We start from the raw sequence: 11,795 nt of genomic DNA, 5'->3' as shown, positions 1-11,795 counted from the left end.
GCCCCCCCCCCTCCAGATTGGCTTTATCTCGGGCTTTCGCTGTTGCAAATTCTAAAATGTTAAATAACAGAAAAGAATGAGATTCATCCAGGCCCCCAAAATGAAACGGTCCTCTGACTCGGAGCTTGTCATACATCCCCCCTGTGAGTGCCACGGCAAATGTTCATTTGTATTCATTTTACCAACGAATAAATTCCAGCCCCTCCCCCCAGTTACCCGTGACCGAATTCGCAAATTTTATGGGGTCCCCAGACTGGATATATCTTGGGCTTCCGCTATCGCAAATTTTTCAATGTTAAAGCAGCAAGAAAACAACGAGATCCATCAAGGGCCCTGGAAATCAAACCTTTTAACTGCCCCATTAAGGTATACGTGCAATCCCCCGGGTACCCCCGACCCAGTGTGTTGGGAGCACTGGTAGTAGTATTGGGGTCGGTTTGGCGTAATTTTTTCGGCACGCTCCATCTCCGGGGACCCTCCGTCTCTAGGTATTTACTGAGATATAGTATGATATGGTCTTCCCATTCCGAGGACCCTCCGTCCTTTCACTTTCCCTACTCTTCGGGGGGGGGGGGATTTTCTTTGTGATGCTGCTTTTCTTTTACTTCCGTTGATGATACTTTCCACTAGTGTACAAATTATGCTGCTTAGCTCTGGGGCTATGTCAATTTCCACCGCTAGATGGCGCCACCGGAAAAATTTTTACGATTTTCGCGCGTTTTTGACCAACTTCTTTTTTAGCCGGATTTCGCACCTTTCGAGCCAGACTTTTTGTCGCCTGGGAAAATGGTGGTTTTTTTTTCCGGATTTCACACCTCTCGAGCCAGACTTTCTGTCTCCTGGGAAAATGTCCGATATATTTTCAAAATGGCGGTATTTTTTCCGGATTTCACACGTCTCGAGTCAGACTACTTGTCGTCTGGGAAATGTCGGATGTATTTTCAAAATCGCGGTATCCTATTTATCTGGAAAAAAAACTATTTTACTGACTTATCGGGATTCGAACCCATGACAACTGATAAAGTCTTTCGCTCCTGAAGCTAGTATACAAACCACTAAACCAAATAGACTTACTAGACAAATGCCTTATGAAATAAGTATATAAAAATAATAGTACGTATATTAAGTATTAAAAAATAAATGCGTCGCTCCTAATTTTCATGTTCCTATGATCGACGATCGTCCACGGAGTTATTGGTGAAAAAGGCGAATATTGTGAATCATATCTACTGTTTTTCAATTATTTTCCACAAACCTTTTTTTTTTTTAATAAATTTTAAAAAATTTTCTCAAGATGGTCGATCACGTGACCCACGTTGATGACGATACTAGATGGCAGCACTACCGATATTTAACTTCCGTGAAAATTATTCACTACGTCGTTATATAAAAAAATTTTATCAATGTCCAGATTTTCTCTTTGGACATGAAATTGTATTAGAAATGAATTTAAAAGAGAAAAAATTAAGTCGCCAAATTACGGCAAAAATGTCAATTTTGGCACCAAACTAACCAAGATTTTTTCTCTAGCTGTTTTTAATCCTCAAGTTTGAAAAGATATAGTTCGTTTGTGGTTGATGATGATGCTAACTAACCACTAGTGTTCAAATTATGCAACTTCGAGAAGAGCCTTTTTATAAAAAAAATATCCAAGTTAATCCAAACATAATCCAAAAAAAAAAAAAAAACGCTCACTTTCCAAGCGTTATTATTTTTACCCATCGTCTTTGGATCTTTAAGAGACTAGATACCAAAAATATGCACAAAAAACACACACACAAGTTTTCATTGTCAACATTTTTATATTTCCTTCCATAACGAAACGAGATTTGTAACATCACCCTTAAAAAGCTTATTCTTTACACATCACTCCTTTATTATTTTATTTCTATTTTAGTTTTTTCATTATGTCACTTTATTCATGGCTTTTATTTTATCACTTTTATTTTATTTTATTTTTTTATTCACTTCAAACACTTAAAAATTTATTTATTTCACTTTATTTTATTTTATCCAACTTATTCTATATTTAATTATTCAAACTTTTATTCAGAAATTTTAATATTTTCTTTATTTTATTATCTTTTTCATTTCGCTTATTTTTTAATCATTCAAAATTTAATTTTTTTTATTGTTTCATCGTTATTATATTATCTATTTGATTTTATTATCTTTGTGTCAACATTTTATTTTCATTTCTTTATTTTTTATCGTTTTTTCACTATCTTTGTTATTTTCATTGATATATTATTTTTTAAATTTAAACCTACTTTTAGTTTTTCATTATATCACTTTATTCATGCTTTTATTTTAACAATTTTATTTTTTATTCACTTCAAACACTTAAAAATTTATTTTGCTTTATCCAACTTATTCTCTATTTAATTATTCAAACTTATATTCGGAAATTTAATTTTTTTTCTTTATTTTATCTATTTGATTTTATTATCTTAGTGTCATCATTTTATTTTCAGTGTTAGCTTATTTTTTCATTTTTAGTTTATTTTTATATTCCATTCACAACCACTTAAAAATTATTTATTTCACTTGTTTTAGTTCACTTTATTTTCATTGATATTATTTTTTAAATTCAAGACTTTCCAACTTATTCTATATTTTACTTTTATTAATTATTCAAACTTTTATTCAAAAATTTTAATTTTTCTTTATTTTATCTATTTGATTTTTATTATCTTAGTGTCATCATATTATTTTCATTTCGTTTATTTTTCAATCATTCAAATTTTATTTTTAATGTTTCATCGTTTATCTATTTGATTTTTATTACCTTTTTGTGTCAACATTTTATTTTCTTTATGTTTTTATCGTTACTATTCATCTATATATCGTTTTTTCATTATCTTTGTTATTTTATTTGTATTATATTTGTAATCATTCGATTTTTATTTACTTAAAATCGTTTATTTTTTGAAGATTTTACATTTCTTAAATGAGATTATATATATATATATATTAATTAAAATGTTATGTGAATGACCTTCACGTGTAGTTCAAAAAATGAGACAGACTACAAATTTATTCAGTTCGATTATTTATTCATATCAAGATATCGATTGCATGCTCGATAAGTTTATACATTTGTCTGGAATTTAAATTAATTACTTTTATCGTCGGTGTGTTATTGACAAAAACACGAATGTCGTAAATTGTATCACATTTCGTGAAAAAAAAAAAAAAAAACACCAAGAGGTTGGGAACGAGAACAGTTTCCTCTAAATTTGAAGCTGGGGTCGTCGTACACATTCAATGGAAGGCTAGATAAAGTGATAATTATAATCACGGACACAACGATGATCCCGATCAAGGCTTTCCCTGTCTCTTCACGGCTAAAAATATTTCTCTGGGCCTTCACAGTGCTATCCTTTGGCACGTCTTGCATAACTCTGTACTTATCACGATCTCCACTGGAAGTGACAAATGCTAGCGGGATTTCAGCAATTAATATGCTTCATTATGAAAAATCGACGTGGTCTTTCTAGTGTTAAACTGTATTTACGTTGAATTGGGCATGAAAACCGTGTCTCTGACATGTCTCAATGAATAAAATTTTCATAACTTAAGAAAATATTCATTTCCTGCCGTTTTATGAAATATCAATGTTTCTTACATTTCTGCTGAAAAGATTTCTAATGTTTATCAATCCGGGAGGTTACTTCGGCTTACGTACTATAAAATATTATATCTGTATGTTTATTCGAGTTTTTTCATGAATTTTACGTTCCTTAGCAGACATTGTTACCACGAGAGGCATTTTTTTTTTCGAATAGTGATGAGAATAAGAAAAGGCTGAAAATAAACTACTGTATCCGATATGACTGGTGTCAACTAAAGAGTGGACATGACATTTTAACTTTTATTCTTTCTCGCACCAATTTTCTCAGAAGCATGTGTGTATTCAATAAAATAATAATACTTTTATAAAAAAAGGGATAAATAACATGAAAAAATGTTAAAACTCATAAAAATGTTAAAACTCATAAAAATGTTAAAACTCATAAAAATGTTAAAACTCATAAAAATGTTAAAACTCATAAAAATGATTCAAAAAAAATAATCCACAAGGAATTTTTAGCTAGCAAGACTTCAAAATGAAAGTCCTTTTTTACTGTTTCAAAATCGCATGTTATATCGTGACTTAGAACGTGACCTACGTGAGTGACACTTATTACTTTCAAAGGGCACGCTTTGACCTCCCTAACTATTCAGTGTGAATCCATTGTTTCTTTCATAAAAGTTCTCACAGTGAATGCTTTCCAAAATCAGTTTTTGGTTTCCAATCTTTAATTCCGACATATTCAATTTCTGGAGATGAACGAATTCTCAGCTATTTTCTCCCATTCAATTTACTATCTTTTACTAATTTTAACATATTCTATTTCAAATGAAATTAAATTTATTATTTTTATATATACAGAAAAAAAATGAATTATTCAACAAAATGGGATCCATGTCGTTCTTTTAGTTTTTCATAGATTTTCCCAGTGGTTTCAAAGGATTCAACCTAAAAACTATGTGCTAGTCAACTAGTTGATTTGTTCTCCCACCCCCCAAACAAGAGCGACAACAGAACTTCGAGAACTTTGATGTCCTATATTACGACACAATCTTGACCAATCGATGGGTTTGAAATCCAACAATGTCGTTCAGAACGGGTACAAATTTAGGTGAAAAGACGGCATATATCATCAATATAGTGGAAGAGAAATTACATCAAGCACAAATATTATAGAAAGGCGTTTATTCAGTAAAACAATTATACTTTAAAATAAAAGAAATCATTGAAAATGATAAAAATGATTTAAGAAAAACATTGAAAATGATAATAAAAAAAAAATGGTAGAAAAAAATATTACAAATTTTAAAAGGATGAAACACTGAGAGGTCTGGAACAAAAAGTGTGATGGAGCCTGCCATGTGTCCATCTTATCGCAAAGATTGTACTATTCCAAACAAAGGATCCCCAGACAATGGAAGAAGGGGCATCGGTTGTTATTGTCATTCACAATAGTACTCAGATCTTGTAGCAACTGATGACCCCCCCTTCTTCCATTCTCTGGGCATCCATCTTTGTTGATAGTCCTTTGCAAGGATAAGGCTCTCACACACTTTTTGTTCAAGACCTCTCAGTGCTTCCATCCTCTTTAAAATTTGTAATTTTTTTTCTACCATGTTTTTTCAAATCATTTTTATCATTTTCAATGATTTCTTTTATTTTAAAGTATAATTGTTTTACTAAATAAACGCCTTTCTATAATATTTGTGCTTGATGTAATTTCTCTTCCACTATATTGATGATATATGCCGTCTTTTCACCTAAATTTGTACCCGTTCTGAACGACATTCTTGGATTACAAACCCATCGATTGGTCAAGATTGTGTCGTAATATAGGACATCAAAGTTCTCGAAGTTAAGAGTGAACGCCCAAATTTTGTTGACCTAATCGTCTTTTTCAACAGTCTGGTATGGGTAATAAATTTTTTTATCAGGCGTATACGTTCAAAGTGAATTTAAAGTGATAAATTTTGTCTAAATCAAAGTATTACTCTCAGCATTAACGCTCATATGGGTGAGAAATATTGAGTATTTAATGTGGTATGGGGGTTTCGTGATCTCGTTGATGTTCAACAATTCGATATGAGAGTTATCAAGTACCGATGTAATTTTGCTGAGACTCGTAAAATTCATGAAAAAACACGAAGAAATATAGAAAAAAAGGAAGTCGGTCAAAAACGCGCGAAAACTAGTGGAGTTCCACTAGTGGAAAGTATCATCAACGGAAGTAAAAGAAAAGCAGCATCACAAAGAAAATCCCCCCCCCCCCGAAGAGTAGGGAAAGTGAAAGGACGGAGGGTCCTCGGAATGGGAAGACCATATCATACTCTATCTCAGTAAATACCTAGAGACGGAGGGTCCCCGGAGATGGAGCGTGCCGAAAAAAATTACTCCAAACTGACCCAATACTACTACTGGTGTTATATGTATATTATACCTCTCGACATCACCCAACCCCCTCCCACAAGGGCAGGGCTGACAGGGGCCGGAATGATTCTTATCACTTTTTGATTTTTCACACTATAAATTAACCAAAGAGGGCCCCTGAAAAGCTGGTTTGGGGGCTCGCCATCTATTCCAGTCTAGGGGGCCCTGCTGTAGGATGTGGGAGCCTCTCGTAAATGCACGTAACTTGGTCCCGAATATGCTAGAGTTAAATGAATATTTGACCCAAAATTGTAACCGATTTCCGCCACTCAAAAAACGTCACCCACTTCCGTAACATAAAATCGTCACTAATTTCGGTTGCTTAGAAACAGGCACTTTTCGAGTTTGGGTTTTATATTATAGAGTAGAGTACATTGAGTTCATGTGTGTTTTCTCTCTTTGCTTTCCCCCCACCCTGGAAAACGTTGAAATGACGTTCCTGGAAAAATCTCTACAAATTTTTTTGTTGAAATTCTAAGAACATGTTCAGTATTGAGTAGAAAATTAGTGTCGACCAGCAATTCTCAACCTTTTTTCTGAGTCACGGAGCCCTTTTTAGTATTTAATTTCTACGGCGGAGCCCCGTACGCTACGTTTTTTTTTTCATTTGGTCATAAAATTTACTGATTCACTTTACTTTAATTGAGTGAACGTGGAGCACTGGTTGAGAACCGCTGGTATAGACAGTACAATGTTTTCTTTCTAAAAGATTTTTGATGTCTTTGTGGGGAAGAAATGATTTTTCCGCCCCAGCGACTGCATAATGATTTATAGTGGTATATAACTTATGATTTTTTAGTGGTTTTCCAGTTTCCGACAAAAATTTGCCACCCTTTACATTTTGCAGCCCAGGGCAAAGGCGTGGGCATGAAAAACATTGAGAGGGCTGAAAGTTGCCAGTCGTTCCGTGGTGAGCCTCGAGCCCGTATGTAGAAGGGTGCAGTGCCCCGCATTATTTATTCATTAAAGGGTGTTCTCAGCCCCCTAACACAAAATTTATTGGGGGGTTGAAATAGCCCCCCCCCGCTATGTTCTGGTGCCTATGTCCCACGGCAGTACGTTTTTTATTAAAAGCTATTCAGGGACAATTGAAAAGATGAAATTTAAGGGATGGAATTTGCGCCCCTTCTGATACTACGCCCGGGACACCCCCCCCCCCAACTCCCTTCCTAGTTGCAGCACTGTTCGTTCGTCAGAAGGAAGTTCTCTTGCACATAGTGTAGTTTTCCATGCAAAGAGCGCAATGGGATGGGCGGAAATTTGCGAAATATCTATCTCGTAGTCCCAGTAAGATTTTGAAAAATATTCACGTCTAAAATAATGACGGAGGGGGGGGGGGGGAATTAATCCGTAAAATGCTACCACAACAATCGTCAAACTTTTAAATTAAGATAGACTGGGTTAAGCACAATGGGAATCGAAAAGAAAACCACAATGGGTGTGCACAAAGTATGTGTTCGGTCTTTTAGTACCTCTGTCAACAATCGGCCAATTAGTCGATCATCAAAGTTTAGGGCTTTTGAGGTGACAATATGCAATGAAAAACAATTGTTTTTACTAAACTCTAGCAAGTGGACTGTATCTGAAGTAGGCTTTGAAAACTTAAACAACTTTATTCTTATGCTATAAACAACATCACTCAAGAGAACGACGGAAGGCCCGTGCTCTTTCTCTCGTGCTAAGGCAGCAACTCTTCTCTACTCCCACGCAGTGGGAGGGTTTTGGCGCATGGCGCAGCTTGGCGGTCTTAACACTCCCGCCGATTGAAATTACATAATTTCAATTATACAATACATCTTCAATTACAAAATTTTTCAAAATAGAATGAACAATGCAATAAAAAAATAATGTCCTGAATAAGTGAATGAAATGAATATACAATACAAATACATTAGAACACGTTATACACAAATGCAAAATAATTCTTACTCAATAGGTAAAACACAAATATTCATCACATTTCTTTTCAAAATTTTGCCACTGGGCAAACGTATATTTACAACTCTTATCTTTCTATCGTTGCCATGGAACACTTCGGTGATCATGGCAGTACTCCACTGAGTGCTTGGTAAATTGTCCATAAGTTGACTTTGTAGTACTGGCTTGTTTTTGAAACAAATAAGACACTCATTTACTAACTTTCTACAAAGATTTCTACCATTGATTGGCCAAAACTTTTGTCTCACATGATATAATAACGACTGTGCACCAATATGCAAATACATTAAATGGTACTATCTCAATATGATCATGGTGAGAGGATGGTTAGATGGCAGTAACATGGGAAATTTACTGTTGGCATTTAGATCGAAATTCTGAAGTCTTCCACCAACTCTCAAAATACCATCATCATCCAAGAAACAGTTCAAGGAAGCTAACTTGGAGTTACCCTTTAGAGCCTCTCCCCTCTTAAGATTTTCAATTTCTTCCTCAAACTCCAACCCTTGAATGATTTTTATCAGGAGATTTTTAGAAAATTGTATTTCCTGTCTCATTAAGTTACCTGCTCGTTTTTCACAAGATCTCAAATTATAGGCAAATCTTAATACAAAACTCAATATACGTAATATTGTGACTTAATTTTTAAGATATATTCAATGAGAGAACTCTCGGTAGTTAGAGTCAAAGACAAGCTAGTGTCCTCAAAATTACTGTTCGAATATTTTTTGAGTTCTTTGGAGTACTCACTTTCAAACAGTTCGGTAACCACAGGTGGCGAGTCCTCATAAGCAAGCTCTTCTCTCATCAAGAATCTCGGCCCGGTCCACCATCTGTCACTGTGCAAAAGAGCGTCAGCACTGATGCCTCTGGTAACCAAATCGGCTGGGTTGTCTTTCCCAGGGCAGTGGAACCAACAGTTTTTTTCTGTCAAAGTTTGGATTTCGTTCACACGGTTTGCGACGAATGGTTTCCATCTTTTTACTGAACCCTTTATCCACAGCAACACGATCTGTGAATCGGAATAGAGGTAGGTCTTACATGGTCTTTTCCTTTTCACGACTTTCTCAATCTCGCAGATCAATCTTGCCGCGAGTAGTGCTCCGAGTAACTCCAACCTCGGTAGAGAAAGGTTCTTCAGTGGCGCAACTCTGCTTTTGGAAGCAATCAGGTTCACAGAAATATGGTCCCTGAACCGGACTCTGAGGTACGCCGCTGCTCCGTAGGCTCTTTGACTGGCATCTGAAAAACAATGAATCTCTATTTCATTCGAGTTATCTTCAGAAAGATTGAGAATGACCCTCGGCACTTGTAGTTGTTCGGATAGGCGGGGAAGTTCCGAACACCATTGTATCCACTTCTCCTTGACATCCGCTGGAAGCTCATCGTCCCATAGCAATTTTCGGAGCCACAGTTCTTGGAATAGACACTTCAGCCTAATCGTGTAGGGGATAAGAAGTCCAATGGGGTCGAAGATTCTACCTGCTGTTCGCAATAAGAAGCGTTTCGTATTTTTGTTTTGTTTCAGGAATTCCACGAGGTCCATGATATTCATGGCTAGATAATCATGAGAAGCATCCCATGACAATCCCAAAACCTTGTGCATGTTGATGCCGTCTGTATGCTGAGGATGGACGTCAAATCCCTCTTTCTTCCATAGATGAATCAGCCTAGGATCGTTAGATATCCATTTACGAAGATTCATGTTGGCACCTCTCATGATCTCTCTAGTTTCACGAGAGACTCGCAATGCTTCTGCCACGCTGTCTTCTCCAGCCACTAGATCATCGACGTAAACACAGGCGTCGAGCACTTGAGTTGCAACTGGATAATTGTCACGTTGTTTTTCTATGTGTGTTTTGATCGTAGCAGCAAGTAAGAATGGGCTGGAATTGACGCCGAATAATACTCTTTTGAATCGAAACTCTTGCACGTTGGCATGATCGCTGATGCAACTTGCATTGGTGAATAGAAACCTCACTGCATCTCTTTCTTTTTCCGCAAGAGAAATCTGTAGAAATGCTTTCTCGACATCTGCAAGAAACGAGATTTTGTTGAGACGAAAGTACGTCAACAAATGAAAAAAGTTCGGGTTTAAGTTAACACCTGTCCAAAGGCAGTCATTTAAGGACAGTTCACCTGGTTTGTGAGAGCTTGCATCGAATACAATTCTCATTTTTGTCGTGACGCTTTCTGCTCGAAATACTGCTTGATGTGGCAAGTAGTATACTGGTTTTCCATCAGCGTTCTTCGCGTCTGTTATTTTCTCTATAATCCCTTGATCCAAGTCATTGTCTAGTACTTCACGGTACTGAGCAAACGAAGTCGGATCGTACCGCATTCTTTTGAGAAGGCTCTGTAATCGTTTCTCCGCGACACTAAAGTTATCACTTAGCTCTATCCAATCTCTCTTCCATGGTAGGCTAACTTCATATCGTCCGTCTTTGAAACAGACTGTTTTGTCAAACAACTGTTTGGCCTCGTCGGTTTTCTTGAATTTAGGATCGTCCATTTTCCCGATTGACTCCAGTTCCCAGAACTTTGGCAAACCCTTTTCGACCTCATCCCGATAACTCGTTAAATGGCAATGGGGATTGTTGCAGGTTACCGCATTCTGGAATGTCCCTGTTACTATCCACCCAAACACAGATGCTTGAAGTATGATAGGCTCATTCTTCAATTTTATTTGGTTGTTCTCCAATAATTCGTAAAATATTTCAGCACCCAGCAATGCGTATATTTTTTGCGGAATATTGAAGTTAGGATACGCGTAACTCAAGTTTCTAGGAAGTTCAACCCAGGTCAAATCCAAACGCTTTGACGGCGTTAAATCTGTTATCTTGGGAACAACTAAAAGATCAAGCTTTTTACTATAGTCCCCTTCGCGGTTAGGGATTAGCATTGTTACTTTTTTCTTTATGTTCGGAATAGAGTCATTCAGTCCTGCAATAGGAACGTTTACAGTGTCTCTCCGAAGTCGTAAAGAGTCTGCCACCTCATTTGTGACAAAACTGACTTGAGAGCCGGCGTCGAGTAAGCCCGCATTGGAAACATCCCACCAGCTGGCCTCTGAATGTAAACTATTGCTGTTGACAACAGAACGCATCCCCTTTTCTCGCTCGAATGTAAGCAATTGTCAACACTGGAAGATGCGGCACATGAGTCTGTCGTTTTCTCTTTCTTGGTCTCACAAGTCCCGATTTCTTTTCTTTCAGTGGGGGACTCATTTTGTTTTGTTTTTTGTGGTTGCGCATCCTCTCAATGGATTAACGAATGATGCTTCTTCCCACACATACGGCATCTCTTATCGCTGCCGCACTCGACTACTCTATGGGATTCCAGACAGTTAAAACACAGTTTTTTGTTTTTTACTTGGTATATTCTCTCTTCAATAGAAAGGCTATGAAAAGTTCTACACTTATAAATTGGATGATTCTCTCCGCAAATGGGGCATGAATTTTGCTTTGCATTCGCTTTGGCTATCAGACTTTTAGATTTTGGAAATGTATCGAATTTAGATTTTGCGTAGGAAACTCGTTGAGTATTTTCAAGCACTTGACTCCTTCTTTGCAAAAAGTCAACAAATTCTTCCCATTCGGGAAATTCCGTGTTTTTCAGCGACATTTCGTACTGCTTGCGTGACTCACCGTCTAGCTTAGGCAAAATAGCATTAACAAGCAGTATCTCAGTTAGCTTATTCATCTCAAGGTTTACAAGTTTGAGCCCTCTGAGATGTCTCAGGATAGTATTCACCATTTTTCGAAGCTCTTTAGCTGATTCATGATGTATTTTCTCAAGGTTAAGAATAGCGTTGATATGTGTGTCAGCGATGAACCTTTTGTTCTCAAATCGCTTC

At 36.5% G+C, this 11,795-nt stretch overlaps 1 protein-coding gene across 1 annotated transcript; it reads right to left on the bottom strand.

The window, feature by feature from the left end:
* Positions 1 to 8,235: 8,235 nt before the first annotated feature.
* LOC149080505 (uncharacterized) lies at positions 8,236 to 11,045 on the bottom strand. Its single transcript, XM_089238774.1, has 2 exons — positions 8,690 to 11,045; positions 8,236 to 8,444 (listed from the first exon to the last, which is right to left on the bottom strand). The coding sequence occupies exons 1-2, from the start codon at positions 11,043 to 11,045 to the stop codon at positions 8,236 to 8,238; spliced, it is 2,565 nt and encodes an 854-aa protein (XP_089094900.1).
* Between the last annotated feature and the right edge of the window lie 750 nt (positions 11,046 to 11,795).

This window comes from Pholcus phalangioides, unplaced genomic scaffold (assembly GCF_987345545.1).
Source record: "Pholcus phalangioides strain wild (caught in Gottingen) unplaced genomic scaffold, Ppha-v1.0 ptg000011l_1, whole genome shotgun sequence".
NCBI classification, from domain to species: Eukaryota; Metazoa; Arthropoda; class Arachnida; order Araneae; family Pholcidae; genus Pholcus; species Pholcus phalangioides.
The sequence above is the reverse complement of the archived record's forward strand: the minus strand, read 5'-3'. Positions and strand labels throughout refer to the sequence as shown.

What these genes read in the sequence shown, in the direction of transcription:
- LOC149080505 (XM_089238774.1), bottom strand. Translation starts at nt 11,045, where the DNA reads ATGCGTTCTGTTGTCAACAGCAATAGTTTACATTCAGAGGCCAGCTGG. An exon ending in GGTTACCGAACTGTTTGAAA is followed by an intron (nt 8,445 to 8,689) that starts GTGAGTACTCCA and finishes AAATCATTCAAG; the next exon opens with GGTTGGAGTTTGAGGAAGAA.